The sequence below is a fragment of the Candoia aspera genome, chromosome 5 (assembly GCF_035149785.1).
Source record: "Candoia aspera isolate rCanAsp1 chromosome 5, rCanAsp1.hap2, whole genome shotgun sequence".
Classification (NCBI taxonomy): Eukaryota; Metazoa; Chordata; class Lepidosauria; order Squamata; family Boidae; genus Candoia; species Candoia aspera.
Window position 1 is genome coordinate 94,764,177 of NC_086157.1, and position 22,624 is coordinate 94,786,800.

General features: G+C 39.2%; 1 protein-coding gene across 2 annotated transcripts; it reads right to left on the bottom strand.

The window, feature by feature from the left end:
• Positions 1 to 1,015: 1,015 nt before the first annotated feature.
• WASF3 (WASP family member 3) lies at positions 1,016 to 12,927 on the bottom strand. Of its 2 annotated transcripts, none has more exons than XM_063304459.1 (8): positions 12,795 to 12,927; positions 12,020 to 12,154; positions 10,915 to 11,068; positions 8,895 to 9,012; positions 5,455 to 5,621; positions 4,566 to 4,832; positions 3,387 to 3,751; positions 1,016 to 1,347 (listed from the first exon to the last, which is right to left on the bottom strand). In XM_063304459.1, exons 1-8 carry the CDS (start codon positions 12,925 to 12,927, stop codon positions 1,190 to 1,192), a joined length of 1,497 nt encoding a protein of 498 aa, XP_063160529.1. In that variant the 3' UTR covers positions 1,016 to 1,189. The 2 variants fall into 2 exon arrangements, with proteins under 2 accessions (XP_063160529.1, XP_063160528.1); XM_063304458.1 differs by lacking the exon at positions 5,455 to 5,621 and adding an exon at positions 6,713 to 6,888.
• Between the last annotated feature and the right edge of the window lie 9,697 nt (positions 12,928 to 22,624).

Sequence of the window (22,624 nt, forward strand, 5' to 3'; positions counted from 1 at the left end):
GCTAACTCCCTCCCCTCAAAAAATGATAGCATCGTTTCATGGAATCAGAAATTTGGAAGCAATAATACAAAAACAGTACCTTGAATCAGAGCTAATCCAAACCTGTTTTCAATCCTGAGTAATTTCAAAGTAATTGAAAAAGTGGTAGAAAATAAATTATGGTATAAGGTAGACATAAAATGTAAATGGTAACTGCAATTTTTAAAATGCTGACTCAAGTTCACTTTTAGGCTGACCAAAAGCATTATGTGTCTACTTATCTGTAATATAAGCAGCCCACTAAACAGTACATGAGAAGTAAAAAAAAATATATTAATCAATTTTTAACACACATTTCAATTTTTAAGGATGTATTTGGATGAGGAAACCAGTCATAAATGAGGTCATTAGCCCATAAAAAAGGTATAAGAGGAGCCTGGTAGTTAATGGATCTTATCTTTGGAGCCCAACTATTCATAAATATATCTATAAATTCAATTACATTATTCACTGAACCATAAGATCAATGTGCTCAGTGTAACCTGGATGATTTTAAAAATAGATTATGAAATTATGAACCAAATCAAACAAGGAAGGGAAAAAAATCAGCATTCCACAATAGGATTGTACAAAATCATTCAAAGGGGTATGTTTGTATCACCCTTCCATATGGTTTTGCACTGCCTTAGTTTTTATGCTGATGTCAACCTACTTCTCCATATATGCTATTTGTAAAGATCCAAATCCTGACTATTTGAAAGTATAATTATGGTGACAGAAACTCATTCATAAGATTCTGGCAGTAACAGAGTTTAAAAAAAAACTAAAGAAGTCATAATATCTAGCTGCTAGCAATTTTTGCATGTTAATGAAGGTGAGTCAAAATGGAAGAATCAGAGACATTTCATTACCTAAAGATATTGCTTTGCCATAGTAAAGTAACTGTTTATAATATTCAAATAGTAGAAGTAATTATACATATTCATGGTAAGGAAAAACTGCTTTGCTGCAATTAATGCAGCAAATACTGAAAATAAAAGTCTGTTTTCTAGTCTGCAGAAACACTATGATCTTAAGTAACCAAATTATATAATTCTGAATATCACCAAGTTATACTACTTGCTCTTTCATATACCAGTACTGCCATAGTATACTATAAATGATTTCCTAAGCCAATTCATTGAATACTTTGGTAGTGCACTCCCAGTTTTCAGTCTGACCAGTCATTTTCATCACATTCCGACTCATCGTCCGAATCGCTGTATTCCACAGCAATACGCCGAGAAAGAATTGTGGCCACATCATTTCCAACTGGCTCGCGCTTGGCCTCCTGTTCACGCTGCTCTTGTACTTTTTTCAACTGGATTCCTGAGGCAAGCAAAGAAACACAACTTTTTGTGCCCATTTTTTTCCCTTAAAAAGCTTACAAAGGACACAAGCTCACAGGACTCAAGCATTCATGAAAACACAACAGGATTAACATAATTAGTAACAATTTATACATGGTCTTACCAAGCATGAAAATTTAAAAAACCAGCCAAATGCCCCTATTGGTGTCTTTCTTGCTTATAGCCAATGAGTTCTTTAGTATAACGAAAGCTTCAACAAGGACCACCTCCATATTTTTAGAGAGCATCTTTCCTGTAAGCATGTAGGTGTCATGTTCACTGTTTCAATGTGCACTGTACATCGTAACGTTTCACATGCCATGGCGCTGACGCGCGTTTCTGTTTGGGAGGGAGCTGCTGTGAAACCTTGTACCAAGCTCTGTATCTGTGTTCATTACAATGGAATGTGTTTGGGTTATGTGCTCTGCTCAAGGACTTTTCCCACGGACCATCAGAGGCTGTTAGGAGCACCTGAGATTGTGAACTTGGGAAGATTCTACGGGGGGAGGGATTTCATTTGCACCGAGGGTTTTTAGTTTGCATTTGGCGCGCTTTTATCATTCTCAGCTTCCTCTGTGATCCTGCATACTATTCTTTAATAAATCAGGTATCTTTGAATTCCTGCTCATGAGTCTGAGAGTGTTTTAGAACAGGCATTCATTACAGTATGGTATAAACAGGCCACCACTCATCTGGACATTATGCTATGTGTTGTTGTTTATTCGTTTAGTCGCTTCCGACTCTTCGTGACTTCATGGACCAGCCCACGCCAGAGCTTCCTGTCGGTCGTCAACACCCCCAGCTCCCCCAGGGACAAGTCCGTCACCTCTAGAATATATTATGCTATGTAGGTAGGGCATTTATCTACTGAAGTTAATAATGTTAATAACTTATGACTTAAAATACTTCCTATTACCCATTTACATAAATATATATATATTGGTAATACGCTATTTGATATACTTTCATATGTGGTTAAATGCATAATTAGTTACTCATCAGTTGGTCTGTCCAGAAAAGGAATTGGCTACTTAGTCTCCATGGATGTGCATGCACCCACCAACTTCCTTCCCTGACACTTACCATGTATTTTGTGCCTCCATGCCACACCCCCACACATTCTAGGGACCCTGCTTATGTACAGGCTGAAGGGATGACTTTTTCTCCTTCACTGGGAGGGAAAAGAAACCATCTGATCTCCCTCTTTCCTTGCGAAGAAGTAAGTTAAAATCACTCAGTTTTGCAAGATGGCAGGCTGGGTGACCTTGGGCCAGTCCCTCTCAGCCCAAGAGCCAATCAGGCGTAGTAGGAGAGTTCCAGTCCCACCTTAGCCATGAAAGCCAGCTGGGTGACCTTGGGCCAGTTGCGCTCTCTCAGCCCAGCTCACCTCACAGGATTGTTGTTGTGGGGAAAATAGGAGGAGGAAGGAATATTAGGTATGTTTGCTGCCTTGAGTTATTTATAAAAATAATAAGGGCAGGATAGAAAACAAACAAACAAACAAACAGAACCACTGATTCCCAAGAAGGAAAAAGATGGATGCCTCACCATGAATCCCTCTAAGAACAAAGTGAGATTGATGCCTGTGGCTGGAGGGTGTAACAATATAGTTGCTGCTAGGAAAAAGCTGCATGGGAGGAAGAAGCAAGTTTCCCCTCTGCTTCAGGCAAATGACCCTCCTAAGTTCTTCCTACTTAGTATGTTGACCTACAACATTCATCATTTACCAGTCAGACTGTCCAAATTGTAGGGTTCCTGGTGGACAAGTTTAATAGATCTGGAAGATACCATGTTGAGAAAGGCTGGGCAAGCATTTGAAAGCAGTTCAAGAACAACCTTGCTGTACTTCTGTGTCTGATGACTGTTCATCAAAAGGAAACTATAAATGCAACAGAAAACCAGAAAGCTGAGGTACAGCTTTCAGCCTAGAACACAATGTGGAACAGGGATCACTGTGAAGCACTGAACACCCAAAGCCTATGATATTTAAGAGCACAGGTCAGGTTTTGGAAGTCTTACCCATCCGAATAGCAGCCAGAAGATCACTTCGAGCACCACTGATGGGTGACTGGACAGACTCCTGCCTTTTAACCTCAGCCACTGCAGGAGTGTGCAATGGGGAGGATGAGAGAGAGGATCCTGCAGCAAGGGGGCCTGGAGGAAGCGGAGGCGGGCCAGGAGGGGGAGGAGCTGTAACAACATGCCCAGTAGGAGGAAGATGAAGAGCACCAGAATATAGAGTACCAGCCACTAGTCCAGAATGGGCAGGTAGCACAGGGATTTGGAGAGGACTAACAAAAGCAGTCTGTGCAGATGGAATCATAAGTGGAGGGGGAGGGGGTCCTGAAGGATTGTAATAATCCACCATTTGAGCTGCAAGCATCCTATGCACAAAACAGAACAAAATATTTGTTAACTGAAGTATCAACCAGGTCTGCAGTGGAAGAACCCATTAATTAATGTTCTATCTGGTTCGGGCTTTAAAAATATTGGGTTACATCGCACTGCTTCACTTTTGTTAACATTTTTTTCCAGGATATACTAGAACACTTATTTACAGCACCAAGATTTTCTAAGCTGGCTCTTATTTAATCAGGAATGCACAAACGATTTAGAACAAATTACACGTTATTTTCCAGTCTCAACATAATCTTTCCCCATATTAATCTTTATCTCAACAGCTTAAAAGTATCACTGGAAAGCAGTAACTTTCCTATTTTGTTTGGATGTTTTATTTAAGAATACGAACCTCTGAGTGTGGTTAAAAACGTGCTGTTGAGCATATAACACACAAACATACACACTCCACTGACACTTTGAACATTCATCTTGAGCAAAGCTTCTCTCTGGGACTATCTTGTTTGCTCTTTATCATCCAGAAGCTATTTCTATGGCATTCTTGAAGAGCAGGAGGAAAATGTTTTAAATAGGTTCCATCAAATCAGATTCAACCCCTTATGACTGGACAACTGCTTGCTGTCTCAGCCTGCCTTCCAGGAATTACACACAACAAACCCAAAGCTAGTAATAATCCCTTTGATCCCATTCACCCATTTGATTCACTGTCTTCCCCTTCTTTTACTTCCTTCGAACTAGCAGATAAAATTTTATAGTCAATCATCTAGTTGCAACATATGCTTAACATATACTTACGTTTGCTGATCACTGTCTAACATAAGCACAAAACTAGATCTTTACCCATAATCTGCTGATATCAACGCAACAGTGCCCAGAGCACCATCTATGGCTTTGGGTGGGGGTGGGGGTGGCTCTTGAGGTCTGTTCAAAGTAGCATGTTGCACTGTTGTAGAAGATAAGCTATATTCATGTTCAAGAGCCTGTTTTGCAAGCATAAACTGAGATCCATCTCCTGTTCCACACGAAGGGATGTGGCAAGGTTGATGATGGAGTGAATGATTTGGAGTAGCAGGATATGAGTAACTGGTAACATTCGAGGCATGGGATCTGAAATTAGAAACAAGAATAAGAGGAACCATGAATGAAATGTATGAGGTTCACTCACTTTGAAAGATCTCCTATTTAACATTTTAAAGTTTGTTAGTGGATCAATTATTAATGCAACATTAATGTAAGTCATATTCACAAATACAACTTTTCTCTAGCTTTCAAATTATAGGATATATACTCCCACACATTATCAAAGAAGACAGACAAGCAACATTACCAAGAAAAATCAGAAGATGAAAGTAAAATTACAGATCAAGGCAGATTATTATCTTTTATCAAAACCAAACCCATCCCAAGACTTTAATATTTATTTACAAGTTTCCTGTTTTTTTGCATATAAGTAATTTGATCTGATCAAAGAGAGAGAGAGAAAGAGAGAACTGTTAGCTGGACACAAAGCTTAGAAAAGAGCAAACATTTTAGTACTCAGTAGTTAAGACCAAGCAACATTGTCCTCGCATCCCTATGCAGCGGAAAAGCTAAATTAGTAAGACTAATTATGTCATATTGTCATCTGTTAAAAAAAAAAGTATCAGTGAAGCAGATGCGCATCATCTTATTCAGATGGAAGGCCAGGGAATTAACGCACTAGCGCTTTCAATGAAACAAAATGACAAACCCTTTGGGCATCTGGGGCTCTTTTGTGCCTCCTGCCTGCTCTTGTTTCTTTATGTCACTTATGAACTCAATGCCCATTTTCCTTCTCTCCCACTCTTCTCTTCTGGTCCTTACTTTTCTCACATTCACTTGCTGATGCTGGCTTGGATTCAGCTTGTGCCTCTCCCTCTGAATCACAATGGGCACAATATAAGTCATGGTGAACAGGATTATACAGGCTGGAAACATCAGAATTTCACATCCCAAGAGTTACACAAGATGGACATGCTCTATACCCAAGGTTACATTTCTTTCACATCCAGGAGTTAAAAAGCAGTTTTGAACCTAGAGGTGTTTCTTTTAACAGAACCGTTGCATTTACCATTCTTCCTACAGTCTGTTCACAACAAAACAAGGCAAAGTTTTTATGCTGCCAATCAACAAACAAATAAACAAACAAATAAAGACAGGCAGAGAAAGACAGTTGGCCAAAAGGCTTGAAAGATGCAAATTAGTTGAGCTAGCAGAATCAGTGGGATAATGCGAGAAAGGTGGAGAAAGGTGGCTCTTTCAGCTGGAGAGGTCAGAAGGTGTTGTCAGAGTATCAAACAAAATATTAGAAACTGGAAAATCTCTTCCTAATGCAGACAAAACAACATATTGACTACAAATTCTAGAAATACAAAATAAAAATAATTTGTTTTAAAACTTGATTACGTAGTAGCTAGCTACAAAAACCTCTGCCTTTGTATGTCCAGGCTTTAAAATTACTACAAGATGACACAAGCAAGCCACAACAGATGTTGTGGGAACTGTGAAGTTCTTGGGTTGCACTATTCGTTATATTTGTTCCTTTCTTCAAACAAAGTGGCAGAACAAAAATGAAAATAACGCCTGACCAATCTAATTTGAACACTGTACTTTTCTTGAACATAGAGGTCTCTGGCTTAGCTCAAAGGCAGCAGACACAGAGATTTGGTATCCCATGGGTTTTTTTACACCTCTGCTTTAAGTTCACAGTGCCTGATACAGAAAGGGGCAATTTCTTGCTCCAAATTTCTACATTACTTTTTGCTGCAATAGGTTGTTGCAAAGAAAATCTTTAAAAAAAAAAGCCTTCAGGGATAATCTAATTCAGGGAAACGCATACACCAAATTGCCTAAATAACCCGATCTAAAAAAGAAAGATAAGTCTCTCTCACACAAGTGGAGGTTACAAATCTGCAATAGATTAAGGATACTAAGCATAACTGAATGTATAAATCTTGTTATCAACAGACCTAGTATCAGGGGACAGAGACCCCTCGGAAGATGCTCCAGGGTAAACATTTTGAGACAACCTGTTGTCTGGTCTAAGTTCTTTGTCAAAGGCCATCATATTCCACTCTTGGCGCCTGTTCCTTGCTTTTCTAACCTTTTTCACCTCACGAGTTGTGCCATCTATACGCTTTTGATCCTAATGTAATACAAAAAGTGAGGAAGCATGCAAAAGAGAGAAACAAGGGAAGAGCAAGTTTAATACTGTTAAGTATATGAAAGTAAGATGCGCAGGTGAGCCAAGCATAAGTATAATTAAGGCACAGTTTCGATTCCATTGGTTATTTATATAACAAACTATTAGCCATGGTTCAAAATATACATGAAATGGACATTTCATGGTCACATATTCATGTTTTTTCCTACAATAAAAGGATTATAATGTTATGGTTTGGAAAGCTTGCTCTATATGATCTAGTCAGAGCAGCTGGGCTAACATATCAGTGTTTTTCAATACATCACATTAAGTAGCTTGAAAATATTTTCCCATTACATGCTGAGAGTCACCTACAAATAGTCTTTTGTTGGGTTTTCTTCCAGCTGCAAAGTAAGCTTGCTCAACCTTCAACTTCGCTTCTCAAATGAAGCATGTATTTTTTCTGAAATGAGCCGATTTCCTCTTTTCCTAAAGCTGAGGCAGGCAGTTTGTTTTTGTTTCTTTCAAGCATTTCTCATGTCATCTGATTAGATACTTGTTCAATAGTTTAGGACTTTGGGGTTTTTTTTTAAGCCAAATCTAATCAAAGTTTTCAATGTTTGTATACATGCTAACTTTCAAACAGCCTCTACAGTACAGGCTGTCCTCATTTAGCAACAATTGGAACTGGCAACTTGTTTGTTAAGCGAAGAGATTACTAAGTAATACCGCAACTGTGCTTACAATCTTTCTTTCCTTTGCTTTACAGACCTGTGTAGGTCATAAATGTGAGGACTGGTCATAATGTTGCTTTTTCATTGCTGTTGTAACTGCGAATGGCCACTAAATGAGGCAGTCATTAAACAAGGACTGCCTGTAGTGACTTACATGGTACTTTTGAGTAAGTGCTTACTCACTGCTTATTGCTGTCTTAGCAGACAGACAGAAATCGAATCAGATTAATTCATCAGGTGATGAATGACAGGGAAGGACAGGTTCTCATGTATATGGATCACCATGATAAAACAATTGCCTTTGAGGGAAATACATTTGTTCTTAATAAATGTAGTTAAGAGGGAAAAACTCTCAGCCAAACATTTCACAAAATGTCAGTAAAAGAGATATTGATAGCAGACCTGTTACATTAGTTTTTTCTGACCCACACATCTCCCATAATTTCCCACCAAATCCCTGTTTCCCACAGTTATTATGTCTCCTTCACTATATGCTCATTGTTTGTGTCACCACACTGAAGTTAAGGAAAAACAATAGTAGGTCACCCAATCACTGGAATGCGATATTCCTGTTTCTACGGGGCCTCTAGATCCACTGGCATGTCTTTTGTGGCACACTCAAGCAAAAAAACCACAACACCTTACTCTTTTAATTCTGTTGCTTTTTATGCATTACCTAGGAGTTTCAGTCAGTTAATTAGTTTCAGAGCTCCAATGGCTGCTCACACAGCATAATACACACACTCATTTCAAAAAAGTCTTATAGAAAATCTACTATCAACTGCCTGAATTTTATTACAACTCTATGATGAGAAAATGGAGAATTCAGGCAACATTCCCTCATGATTTAATTTATATGCATTCACATTTCAAAGCAGCAAACTTCATTCCTGAACCTAGTCCGTTGTTTATGCACAGCCATGATGGAACTGTGCTAATTCTTCAACTTTGCAGCTTAAAATGGAAAAGTTCCTCAATATGCATTTTACGGAAAACTCTAAAACTGAAGGATTTTATGGAATTTCTGTAATAATTCAAACTATCTTCCAAAGTGTAAAACTAACAGGCAGATCTCCATAAGATTTTTCTTTTCAAAATGCAGTTAAGAAAGCATATATTTAAGATGAGAGAGTAAAGGGATAGTTTGCAATGCAGAGCAGCTTTGTTTTTTTACAACCATTCCATTGTCAGGAAGACCTTTAAACAATAAGCTATGCATCCTAAAACATGATTGATAAACTATGTCCATTCTTTTGAAAAACTGTTTCTATTTACCTTCTGTCGTCTCTTCTCTTTTCGCTTATGCTCTGTATCTTGTAACATTTTTTCTTTCCAGAGGTCAAAAAAGTAAGAAGGATCCGTATAAAATTTTAATCCATCTTTTTTATCATCTCTGTAAAAAAAATGGAACAAAATGCTGCTTTACTCAGTATGAGTAGACAAAATGCTCTACTCAGTATGCTTAATACAGACTTCACATAAAGTTAATGATCCATTAAAGTTCATTTATTCCGGAAGGGGACCCAGGGCACCATTGCCTCTCCATGAAAAGGGTTAATCTCCAATGGAAAAGATCCCAGACAGCCAGAATCTCTTAGGGGAGCTCTCTTGGGAGAGAGCTCTGCCAGGTGTAGCACAGAAGTTACTGGGCACACTTCACATTTGCCTACTGAGCTCACAGGACAAGTTTGGGCCCAACCTAAGTCCCAGAGTTGTTACTTCGGGGATAAAATTAGGGGAAATCCCTATGTATGCCCCCATCAGATCCTGCAATACTGCCTCATCATAGAAGTGTGGGTGGGCCTTACTGGGCCGGATGAAGTAAGAATGCTGGGAGCATATGCCAAAAGTATCTAACCTCAGCAGAGATACCCAAGGTCATCTAGGTTGCCCAGCTAAAGCAAGCAGGCACCTATATTGGGCAGCAGCAATATAGGAAGATGCTGTAGGTAGATGATGAACACTTTAGTGACAATGGCAAAGGCATCGTTTCATACTGCACAGAAGAAGGCAATGGTAAACCACTCCTGTATTTTGCCAAGAAAGCCACATAGATAGACAAATATAAAGTGACTGACAATATAGTGCCAGATAATGGGCTCTTGAGGTCAGATAGCACTCAACATCCAACCCACCTCACAGGGTCATTGTTGTGGGGAAAATAGGAGGCAGGAGTATTAGGTATGTTCACCACCTTGAGTCGACCAAGATATACTCTATATACAAAAAAGGCAGGATAAAAATCTAATAATATAATAACATGCTACAGAGGAAGAGCTGAGAAATCTTTCACATTACCTATGATGATTGTAACCCGGCTAAATTAAAACCTTCAGGATATCTAGTTGCTGATCTTGCCACACAGGAAAGAAAATTGGAAGTCACAAAGAGAGATTTACTGTGGGAATATGGAATGTAAGACGCATGAACATGGGAAAACTCAACACTTAAACCACGTCGCTTAGTGACAGAGTTACTGGTCCCAATTGCGCTCGTTATCTGAATACTACCTGTAGTAAAGGAACCCACAGTCAAGAAATATGCTACAGACTAGCATTTGGTAATAAATAAAGTAATAAAGTCCTTGGAAAAGATGTTCAGATACCACGGTATGTCTATACCTACAAAGATCAGAATCGTGCAGGCAATAGCTTTTCCTGTGACACTCTATGGACATGAAAGTTGGCCTCTGAAGAAGCAGGACAGAAAGAGTATTGACACTTTAAAACTTTGGTGTTGGAGAAGACTCTTAAGAATACCATGGATAGCCAATAAAATAAACAAATCAATCATAGAACAAATCAATCCAGCTTTTCACTTGAGGTACAAAGGACCAGGCTCAAATTATCATGCTTTGGACATATTATATAAAGACCCAGCAACTTTGAGAAGTCCATAATGCTGGCAAAGGTGGAAGAAAAGAGAAGACGAGGACAACCATAACAAGCTGGATAGAATCAATAACTATGGCAATGGGCACACCATTGGGAGACCTGAAGGGCCAGGCTGGGGCAGATCATCCTGGAGAAGGTCTCTCTCTGTGGTTGCTAAGAGCCCTAAAGCTTTCTGTTTCTCATCAGGGGAACTTAGGCTGGTTCCAAAGCTATTTCTTTATCTGAGCATATGAAGTTCCCATTATGGTGATGTTTATTATTCAGTACACATATTGATGTTCTAAATGTATTAGCAGTTGTATGAGAGCAGATTTTTTCCCTGCAAAAATAAAATAAATGAGAATAAGAAGGAAAAACTCATACCCTGCTATGTCAGATTTATCCATTCCAAATTACAATACCTGTATGAAGAAAGAATATTCAGTGGAGGTGGCTTGTCACTCTGATTATAAATATCAGCTACAGGGTTGGGAATGCTGCTCTTTGAAACAACCTGTTGATCCTGTATTGTAGAACTTTTGAATGCTTTCTTCATATTAATATCTTGCAATGAGACTGTTAACAAAAGGAAAGGAGAGATAGACACATACAGATTGACAGTAGCTATTTACAGTATTCAATGAAATGACTGAACAAAAGTGATTAAGAAGAAGGAATGAGTACAACTGATTCATCTCATTTCTATGTACACGTATTGTGTGCTGTACACGAGACAAGATTGTGAACAAAGCACAATCTGTTCTAATTAAGACACTACAGAGTTATTCAGATTTGTTGCTTATCAGCCTTTATTTATTGCTTATATCATTTATATTGCTCATTGTTTATAATGTTTATATTCTATATTCTTTTATAGGTATATTCCTGTCAGTATTTTTTCTTTTCCTTTCTCTTTGAAAATTCTTGTAAAAAAATTTTTAAAAAAAGAAAACAATATAGAGTAATTTTGTTAGCATTCAACAAAGTCATCAGAAATTGTGTTTTTTTCCCATTAAAGTATAAGCATTCTAGTAAAATACTGACGATGGACAAGATGGCCTAAATGGCTATTGCAGTTCTAGGATTCCAGTCAACTTAATAATACTTTACAGTAAACTGACTTGTTTCACCCGTGAGACTCCTCCCTGCTGAAATCTAATTAAAAGAACAATAGAACATATTCTTGAATATTTTTAGATGAGGAAGTGGTGGGAGAAGTTTATTGGTTGTATCATGGAGCAGTGTTAAGCCAACTCCAGATGATCCTCCTCCAGCAACATGACAGGCACATTGCAAAAAGAGGAAGGGAGAGAGTTTATTTGTCAAAAAGTATGAAGAGATTTCATTTAGTTAATTAATTTTTTTCTGCTCCTTTCCCACATACACATATGGGTCTTTTTCCAGAGCAGATACTTTTTTCAGAGATAAGATCACTTATACCATAAAAAGTAATAAACTGCTGTACAATTAATTATGTTTTTTTGGTCAATAACACTTATGGTACAATATGTGCATGCAACTGCCTACCTTCTTCCACAGTTGAATCCAGCTGAGTAACTTTGACAGACAGACGGTCAATTCTGTCTTGAAGGGAATTTGCCCTGATGTAGAAGCTGTTGGCTTCATTAAACAACTCACCAAATACGTCTTCAGCATGTTTGCCTATAGAGAAAAAAATAGGATTATGTTCCCCAATATAAAAATAAATGTTTTTATTTATTATTTATTTACAAATATTTTATAATGCAGTTTACCAGACCGACAGTCTGACATTTTTGCTGAATAATATTATAAGAATTCTTCAGAATACTACTGTCTTTACTGTAGCCATAATGGCTTTTTGTAAACTATTCTATATAGAATGATCAATTGTCCTTCAACTTGACTGATGACTACTACTTGAAGATACAGTCGAAAGTCCAAAAAACATTGCACTTTATAACCTCTCTACGTGACCAGGACAGCTTCAAGTCCTCAGATCGACATGAAGAAGCAAACAGCAGTGAAGCAAGAATAGATATACCCAACCAAAAATCCTTACATTTATCCTGTTCTTCCTAGCTTTGTCTGTAAAAACTAGGCATTTAAAAATGGAATTATAGAGTAGGGTACCACAGCATATGAAGTTAGAGCAGATCAGAATCTATCCTACCTCCTTTGCCCCTTTACACAGCACATGTGCCTGGTGTGCTATCCCTCAAACTTAAGATAAACTTTAAAGATGTCTCATTTTCCTCAATTTTCCATTAAAAATAAGAAGAACAGAGAAAGAATAGTTTTAAAAAACAACTCAGACACTTACTCAAGCTGCTTAGTTGACGTATGATAGCAGCAAGGGTACTATTGGTTACACATTCCAATTCACTAGTAATTCCTTCAGGTAGAGCTCCTTGGCAAAGGTGCCAAGGTTCAATGTTCCTTTTTATTAATGGCATGTTTCAATATCTGTAAAAAGAAAGTACGAAACATTGTTTTCATCCTCCCCCAATATAAAAACAAGTTTCTAGTGCAGTGTAGGGTGGGAAACAGGCCCATTGCTCACAGAGAAAATGAAAGTGCATTTTGGCTACTTATCTCAGGAAGATCAGCCAGGAAAAGCATCTTTTTGTTTGTGGCACCCATTCACTGGAATGCCCTCTCTCTACAAATAAGCATACTGACCTTGCTATAGTTTAGGCATATTCTGAAAACATTCCTATTCCTCTTATCTGAGAGCCTAAATATTGCTGGCAAATTAGTAACCACCACTGTTGTAATTTTGTATTTTATTGTATTCAAGTGTACTTTAAGTACTCCACATTGCATGTCAGGAAACGTATTAACTATATTTAATTAAACAACCTTATGAAACTTGCTATATAGCCTTCTTCCTTAATATCGAAAAGGAATTAACTGTATTCTTTCTCTGAATCATTTGTGGATTTGCAAGTGCTCAATTCAGTATCATATCCCAGAACAAAAACGTTTTTGTAGGATGCCTCTCAAAAGAGAGTTGAATAAACCTGTTCATCAAAAAGATTATTAAAACTTCCTCCATGTCGTGAGCAAACTACTCGAGAAGTTTAGAAAACTAGGGCCCAAACCTGCTTCTAATGTTTCCAACATCTGTAGTAAGAAAAAAGTGTAAATGGCAAGAAGACAATAAGCAGCTGACTTAGAACATTCTGTGCTGAACAAGGGATGACAGCATCACAATAAAATTTGAGGCAGAAAAGGGGGGGGAAAACCCTTCTGTATTGATTCAAGAGGAAGAAGAAGATAATAAATAGTTATGGTAATAATAGTACCAATGGTTAGGCTGGCAAGAACTGATCTTCTGTTACTACTAGGTCCTAGATAAGTAGGCAACTTGGTACTCAAAACACATTTTAGAATATAACCTCTATCACCCAAACCACAGTTATGTGGGGCTACACAGAGCCAAGAAAGAGTAACTGCATGGGAATGCACCTACACAAATAGTGCCATTTCTGGGACCACAGTCTGAGTTATCTGGACTGCTGGCAGAAGATGGGTTGCACTTCACCAGGACTAGTAGAAATGTGCTGACTTTGATTTAGGTGTGCTTTAAACTGGTTCCTGTGGGGTTGGAGACAAAATCCCAGAAGTGAAAAACTCAGATTAACAGATTTCGATTTTGGGCATATCATGCTAAGAGCAGGATCATTAGGGAAAGATATCATGCTTGACAAGGTTGAAAGGAACAGTCAAAGAAGATGACCAGCAATGTGATGGATTGATACAATAACCACAGCCATAGTTGCTGCTCTAGCAATGATTAGTCACCTCAGTGAACACAAAACACAGTTCAGGACAACTATCCACAGGGTCACTATGACTTGACAGCAGCTAATATCAGAACAGATTTCTGTTCTGAAGAAAAAGTGGAGGTGTTGCTGCAATAGGACCTGTTATTCCACTCTGTGAAAATTAAGAAAGAACATTGGCTCAAAGTTCATGCCCTTTATTATCTTTTCACTATACCAAGGGTATGAGAAATATGGAAGATGAGGTGGTACTCGTAGCATGGGAATGTAAAGATGATTTAATGAGTATAATGGAAACCTGGTGAGGTAAGTCCCATGACCGGAATATGCCAAATGAAATAAAGGTGTGCAGTATTCATTTCTAAAGCAGGCAAAGGTGCTCCAGATCCAGTGAAAACCTCCTCATTGTGTAGTTCCCACACAGTCAGTGAAAAACAGCAATAGCAGATCTGACCACTGCAAAACAGGCTTCCCAGGCAAAATTTATTGTATTTATTTATTTATTAAATTTATACCACCGCCCATCTCCCCCAATGGGGGATTCTGGGTGGTTTACAATAAAATAGAGGCCAGGCAGACTTTACTTAGATAAAAGGGCATGAAGGAGTACGAATAATGTTTCTGTATATGGGGCCTATTCTTAAAATAGCACAGCACTATAATTTTTTGTTATGATTTGCTATCTTTTCTTCAATTAAAATTAATTATCAGAAGCTTTCGGATTCTTGTGACCTTGCCTAACTGATTCCAGCCTTGCCCGTTAGGTAAAGCCTCACAGCAGCTCCTTAAAGAAGTCTGCAGTGAAGGGTCTCTGCTACTAAGTCATGCTTTTCCTTGGCTGGTACGTTAGGCTCTTGAGTAGGCTCAGGAAAATATATGTTAGAGTTGAGGAGGATTAAGGAAGCAGTAACAGAATGCCTCTAAACTGCCATGGTATATTTTTTTCTGGAGCTCATGTGGCCAAAAAAAATGGACAACTCCCTATGGGGCTGCCAACAGGTACTGTGAGGTTGGCCATACTGGATGTGAAGCATATTTGCCCCCTTTGGATCTGAACGTTGCACACCGCTCAACTGAACTTGTTCAAAGGAAGAGAAGCAATAGAAAGGAAGCAGGAATTACACTGTTAACGTATTCACTCCTGCTCAGAAATCCAAGTGAATGAATTGGATTCTATAGAGCGCATCTAGATTAAAACAGATGGTAAAACAAATAAAAAACAGTAACGTTGTTGTTGTTTATTACCACCTGGCTAACCAAGAAAAAGAATAGGATGACTTTACAAAAGCAAGCTGCGTTACCTTTCAAAGAAGCATAAAGCAGTAAAGGTGGGAGACTTCAATTATTTTAACTCTGCCAAGGAAATTCCTGATTTGCTCTGCTGACAAATTTCTCTTTCAGAGAAGGGGAAAGAAGGCACAAGGGGATCGGCTACACTTGACACAATACTGACTAATAAAAAAGGGAACTTTTGGTTGAGGAAGTGGAAGTAGCAGGAACATTAGCAAGAAATGACCATGTAATCTGGCATTTTTGATAAAAGGGAAACAAAAAGGGAGTCTAAAAATCCAGCAGATATCTTGGATTTCAAAACAGCAGATTTTACAATGCCAAATTCAACACCATCTTCATAGATTAAGAGAGATGGATGGAAAGTAACAGAATAAACTTTAATGGACTCAAATGCATAGGCTTAGGTATACCTGCCTTCCTAATAGTAGTTGTGAGAAAGACTGTTGAATAGGGACTGATTACTGTACAATTATATGGAAGTAGCAAAAAAGCAGTAAACCTCTCAAGGTCCCCCCAGCTGATTAGAACTAGGCTGATATTTCTCAGACATACAGTATGGCACAACTAGCATAGATTTTTTTTATTGGTTACTGAGCATTGCATGTCCAATGCCACTGGGCATTGAAGTGCATGAAGGCACTTCAAACAGATTATCACTTTTTCATTTAAGGCTGTTGCAAACACCTTACAAAAATAAGCTAATTAAACTAAAATTTAAATGCTGCTTTCCCCTTTTCATAATCTGCACAAGAACGTCATTTGCAGCCTACCCAAACCCATGCAACCTTGGGCTGCATCAACATCAATAAGGTCAAGATCACAGGAAGTGACAGTTCTGCCCTACGCTGCCCTGGTTAGACCTCACTTGGAATGCTGTGTCCAGTTTTGGACACCACAATGAAAGAAGGATGCTGAGGAACTGAAGAGAGTGCAGAGAAGGGCAATAAAGACGGTTAAGAGGAAGAGTCTAAATCCTATGAGGAATGGCTAAAAGAACTGGCTATATTTAGCCTACGGAAGATACATGATAGCAGTCTTCCAATACTTGAAGGGCTGTCACAGGGAAGAGTGTGTACAGGCAGTCCTCGCTTAACGATGGTAACTGGGACCGGAATTTCCATCACTAAATGATGCGGCTGTAAAGCACGATATCATGTGACTGCATCACTTAGTGATGGCAGTCCCGGCAGTCCCACTGTCATTAAGTGAGGATCGCAGGCTTCCTGCTGACTTCCAACAAGCAAAGTCAATGGGGAAGCCGGCAGGGAGTCATAAATCCCAGGCAGCTTGCAAGCGTGGCCAGGCCAGGGGTGGCTGCTGCGAGGTATGCGAGGGTGTGCCGGTGACTGCAGCATCACCACACAAGCATGGGCAGGCTAGGGGTAGCTACTGCTGAGTGCAGAAGGGCACACAGGTGGCTGCCATGGCGCCACGCAAGGGTGGCCAGGCATGCATGCATGCACTACAGAGTGAGGGGGTGCTGCAGGCAGGCATACACTATGAAGTATGATATCCCCGGCACCTCGTACTCAGTAGTTGCGCTCCTTGGGAGAAAAAGTGGTGGGAGTGGGAGTGACTAACAGGAGTGACTTGCAACCTTCCCTGCCAGCTCCCCCATTAACTTTGCTTGTGGGAAGCTGGCAGAGAAGAGTGCAAATGGCAATCACGTGACCGTGGGATGCTGCGACTATCGTGAGTGTGAGTCAGTGGTCAAGCTCCTGGATCACATTCACGTGACCGCAGGGGTGTTGGGACAGCTGTAACTTCAAGGACTAGTCATAAATACTTGTTCAGCACCATGGTAACTTCAAACAGTCGCTGAATGAGTGGTCATTAACCAAGGACTACCTGTAGACTGCAAGAAGATCAAACCAGTCCATCCTCCAGGAAATAAAGTCAGACTGCTCACTTGAGGGAATGATATGAAAGGCAAAACTGAAATACTTTGGCCACATAATGAGAAGACAGGACACCCTGGAGAAGATGCTGATGCTAGGGAGAGTGGAGGGCAAAAGGAAGAGGGGCCGACCAAGGGCAAGGTGGATGGATGATATTCTAGAGGTGACGGACTTGTCCCTGGGGGAGCTGGGGGTGTTGACGACCGACAGGAAGCTCTGGCGTGGGCTGGTCCATGAGGTCACGAAGAGTCAGAAGCGACTAAACGAATAAACAACAACAACCTGTAGATTTATTCTCCATGGTGCCTGAGGGCAGGACAAGAACCAATGGGTGGACGCTTTACAGAAAAGGGGCCAAACTTGAAATAAAGAGGACTTTCTGACTGTGGGGGCTATTAAGCAATGGTGTTGCCTGTCTCTTGGAATCATGGGTGCTCCATTACTGGAGATTTTCAAACAAAGGCTGGACAATGTTTTGGCTGGGTTGGTCTGAGGATTCCTGTCCTAGGCAGGATGTTGGACTGGAAGACCTCTAAGGTTCCTTCCAGTCTATGAGTCTATATTCTGAGAAATGTTCGCTCTGAATGTATCTCCCACAAGTCTCTGCATCATTTAGAGACCTGGGGGGGGGGGGGGTTGCAGCAAGCAAGTTAATCTCTGTATGTTCATCACAAGATTCTTCACCTTGGATTTGCTGATACAGTCAGTACAAATGTTCTGCATAATTATAGGCTCAACAGGCATAATTGCCTCTAAGATAAACACATTTATGTATCGTTGGTTTTGATTTGGATGCTGCAAGTCAGATGCTTACCTTGAAACTCTTCAAGGAATAGCTCCCATGAGCTCAATCACATGGGAATTTTGCTTTAAGGTTTGGAAAAAGAAAGGATAAGAGGAAAACGGACTGTTTCTCTTTTGGAGCAGCATCCAGACGCAGTAATACCTCAGTTCCCAAGTTAATATCTCCAAGGGATGTGAACATCCCCATACCTCACCAATAGAAAACTCCTGTGTGGCATTTTTATGCCTCACAGACTTGATACACACAAATAGCTTTGTTTCAAAATGAGCCTGGAGGATCCCAGCGGGGGAAGAAGCAAAAAGGAAGCATATGAAGTAGTATTTATCATATATTAATTCTTAACTACAGGAATCCGTACCAGAAATAATACAGACAGACAGACAGACACTATTTAGCACAGCACAGCACAGCATATTTCAGTTCAGTATTGTCTGCAGCCTTTGGAAGCTAGTAGCAAATTGCAACTATTCCAGAAAGTTTCCATAATAAAAAATAGTTTTGATAAGTTGCCTCCTGACATGTTAGTCCAGCTAAGGGTTTCTAGCTGCTGTTCTACCAAGCACCTCTCCCTTCAGCCCAGCACTGGGGACAAGAAACAGAAGTGAGAGATGTTTGCAGCGAATACTTATTAGCCATGAATGTGCGGTTGGAATTTATCAGCCAAAATACTGGCTTATCTCCATTTAAATTAAAGTAGCTGGAACTCAACTCACCTATATGCAAAGCAATTGTCTACATCTCTCTTACTTCCTTAACAAACAAGATTATTTTCCTTGAGGCTTTAATGCTTTATCTTCATTCCCAAGCGTAGCAAAGTTTTGCTGATTGCATTTGCTCACATTCACTCTTGGTCTATCATTCCCCTCTACTTTTTTAGTGTTGGTTTCTAATTGTGAGATCCTTATGAGTGGTAGCTAAACTCCACTTACCAAGTTCTACAAAATACCATCCACATGAAGGAAAAAATAAATTCACAGTTCTGACCTTGCAGCAAAATTACTCCTTACCATCAGGGACTGATAACATGGCAAGTACTTCTGCTACTTCTTAGTCATTAGCACAACTGCAATGGCTTGTAATAAGTAATGGGAGGTACAATACAATTACCATCTCTTGAGAGGATGCTCCCTGCTGCCTCTTGTATGAATCACTGCTATGGGTATGTCTCCTTCCTATCAGGAGGTAGGAAGCAGTGATCACTCACTGCTCCAAAATCAAAGTAATCAGCTCCTTTGAAAACAGGCAATCCTTCTGCTAAAAATTCTAAAAGCCAACATTTGCAAATGAGTGGGAAACGTTACTCCAATTTTTAATTCAGAGTTTTGGAAAATAATGCAGTAATCACCACTGATATTCTGAATACAAACCATCAACTCAAGGTCAGAAACTTATATACTGCATGCTATTTAGTTACAGGTACAATAACAGCCTCAGGGTCCAAGTTGCTAACTTTTGCTACAAGGGAGTTTGATGTTAAATTTAATATTTAATATACCCCTAAACACCAAGTGGCACAAAGAACCTATTGGCCATACAACTTCTGCCCATCTTAAAGTTGCCCCAGGTCATCATCTGAGGGATTTAAAAAAAATAGCAAGTGGGATGCCCAATGAGCAGATCTGTGCCAGATGCTATGTCAAATCTTCTTTAGCTTCTGTAAATGGCACAGGAAAGGAATCAAAATGACCAAGGAGCTGCAGCAAATCTACAATGTAAAGTGTTAAAACAAATTAGGGGACATGACAGAAGTATGAAAATGATGCATGGCGTGGAGAAATGAAACATATTTTTTGCCCCCTCTTTTACTACTAGATTTTTTTTAAGAGAGGGGAATACAGCAGTTGGTAACCTGACAGAATACAAGTGAAGTATGAATTGGCCATTTCTGTACAGGGACGGAAGCCTAATATTGGGGGATGGCAGGTTTATGAGATGAGAGAGTTGGTGACCAATTGGTTAGAGCAAAAAGCAGGAAAAAAGGAGGAGATATCCAGTAGATATAAAACAAAAGAAAAGCACTGGTAGCCCTTGTAATAAATTAAACAATCATTCTGTAAATAAGCATGGAAGAACTATGGAAATTACTTTTTACAAGGTTGTCAGTGCCACCAGCTTAAGCGGTTTGGTTTTAAAGAGATTAGCCAAATAACACAGAATATTGTCTATAAAAATATAAGAATGCAGAATATATAGAGTATCATCTATAAAGATGTCAAGGGCTGCTGATCATGAGGACTACATTTGGGGTCAGAGGCACAGGCTCTGAATATAAGCCGATAAAGAATCAAAGCAAACAAAAGTCTTTGCCCTCATCTCCTGTATTCCCACAGGCATCTAATCATTTGTTGTGGAAAACAGGACATTTGACTAGGTGTAATAATGCATTAGGCTCTTTTTATTCATATACCATCCTGTTACAGAATTCATGATTATTCAACAGCAATTATTTCAGACACATTATGTGAAGACCTAACTCTCTGGAGAAGGCTTTAATGCTGGGAAAGATGCAAGGAAACAGAAGAAGAGGATGACCAGAAGGAAGGTGGATGGACTCAGTTACAGTGGCGATAGGTGCACTGTTCAAAGACGTGAAATACCAAGTTAGAGACAGATCATCAGGGAGAAAATCTATCTACTGTATGTGGTCACTAAAAGTCAACAATGACTTGATGGGACATAATCGATCAATCAAACAATCAATCAAAATACAAGTGATTCCTAGGAATTATTAAGAAAAACTAACAGCAAGATAAAATCTGATACCCTTCCCATACCAAATTTTTACAAGAGACATGAAGAAAAAAAATTGCAGAGATAGAACAGGGGAATAGGAGGAAAGTGGTGAAAATAAAAATGCAAACTGTTGATCCTCAAGGAACATGGTTCTCAAAAAACAAAATAAGGCAATAGTATTCAGGAAAAACAAAGTAGTGTTTCATATTTTGAAGTATTATCATCTAAAAGACAGACACAAGATATATATTTAAAGACTAAGCTGTGTCATAATAGCTTAAGGTAAAGTAACTTTTTAACTGATCATGGAATTCTGTATTGTATTTCAAAGAGAAAACTTTCTGTATTGCAATGATTACAATAGACAATATGAATATTAAACTACAGTACTGTTTTCAAAGATTCACTGACTTTCTAAGAATGATTTTAGTTACATGATATATGTGAGCAACTGAATGATCTCAAGAGGAGCAAAGTATCAATAATTTATTTTCTTAATTTTTTGCTACCGCCCATCTCCCCCCCAAGAGGGACTCTGAGCGGTTATGCATAATGTTTTGCATATTTTTCAATCAAATCATAACAATATGAAAGCATGCTAAAAATCTACAAGAACTTTCAGTCAAAGCACAAAACTTTAGTGATCTTACACAGACAATCATTTTGCACATAACTGCATTTTTTACCGAAGATGATGGTTCGATGGGAATATAATGGAGACTGGAGGTAGAGATAACCACAATCAAGTGAAATAGAGGTAAGTCAACCGCTAATGCACTGAATCTGCAAATCCTGATACAGAATCAATATTGTCAACTCCCAGGAGAAACAAGGCATATTTTGGTTTACTGAAAGTAAATAGCAAGCTTGTAGAGAAGACATATGCACACGCCTGTAATTTCTTTCCCAAGTATGATTCTTACAGAATCTCACTGGCAATAATTTATTAATTTATTAAGAAGAAAGGGTTCAGGTTACATGAGTTCCATTAACTGACATATTTCCCAACATATATCCTCAACAATTACGGTGGAGTCTTCCTCATTTTATTGCCTTTCTATGACCTGGCAAACTGGTGGGTCTCTTCACTGATAATGAAGGAGCTTGCAGGTGGCTGTTTATAAAACTATATCCTGAATTCTTATCAGTTTGGAACTATTATACTTAACTGTCTCAGACAATTACCAACTGTTCTCCAACCTATCATTTTTAGGTAAGGTTGAGAAAGTGATTGGGTTCAACCACTGTTATAAACATTGCTGATGAAGGAGAGTGTCCTAACAGCCAGGAAACACGCTGAGACAAGGAACTGGTCTCTAATGTTTTATTGCTAGTACATAACAGGAATCCTAACAAACTGAAGAAGCGTAGGAAAAACCCAGCCATATAAACCCCAAAGGTTAAGGCGGTCCCGATCTGTGTCTCCTTGAATGGCTGACCAATTCCTCAGTGCTACGCATGCGCTTGACAGTCTGGATGGGAGCCCCCTGCTCGCCATCCTTACTCATGACAGAGAGGGGGGCCCTCTCCAAGGGGAAAAACACACACTCAGTACTGATTCTCTTTGCCTCCCTATCAAGAGATCCAGAAAGGAACCGCCTTAGCCTTCTGAGCTTTTCTGGTAGGAATTGCTGGT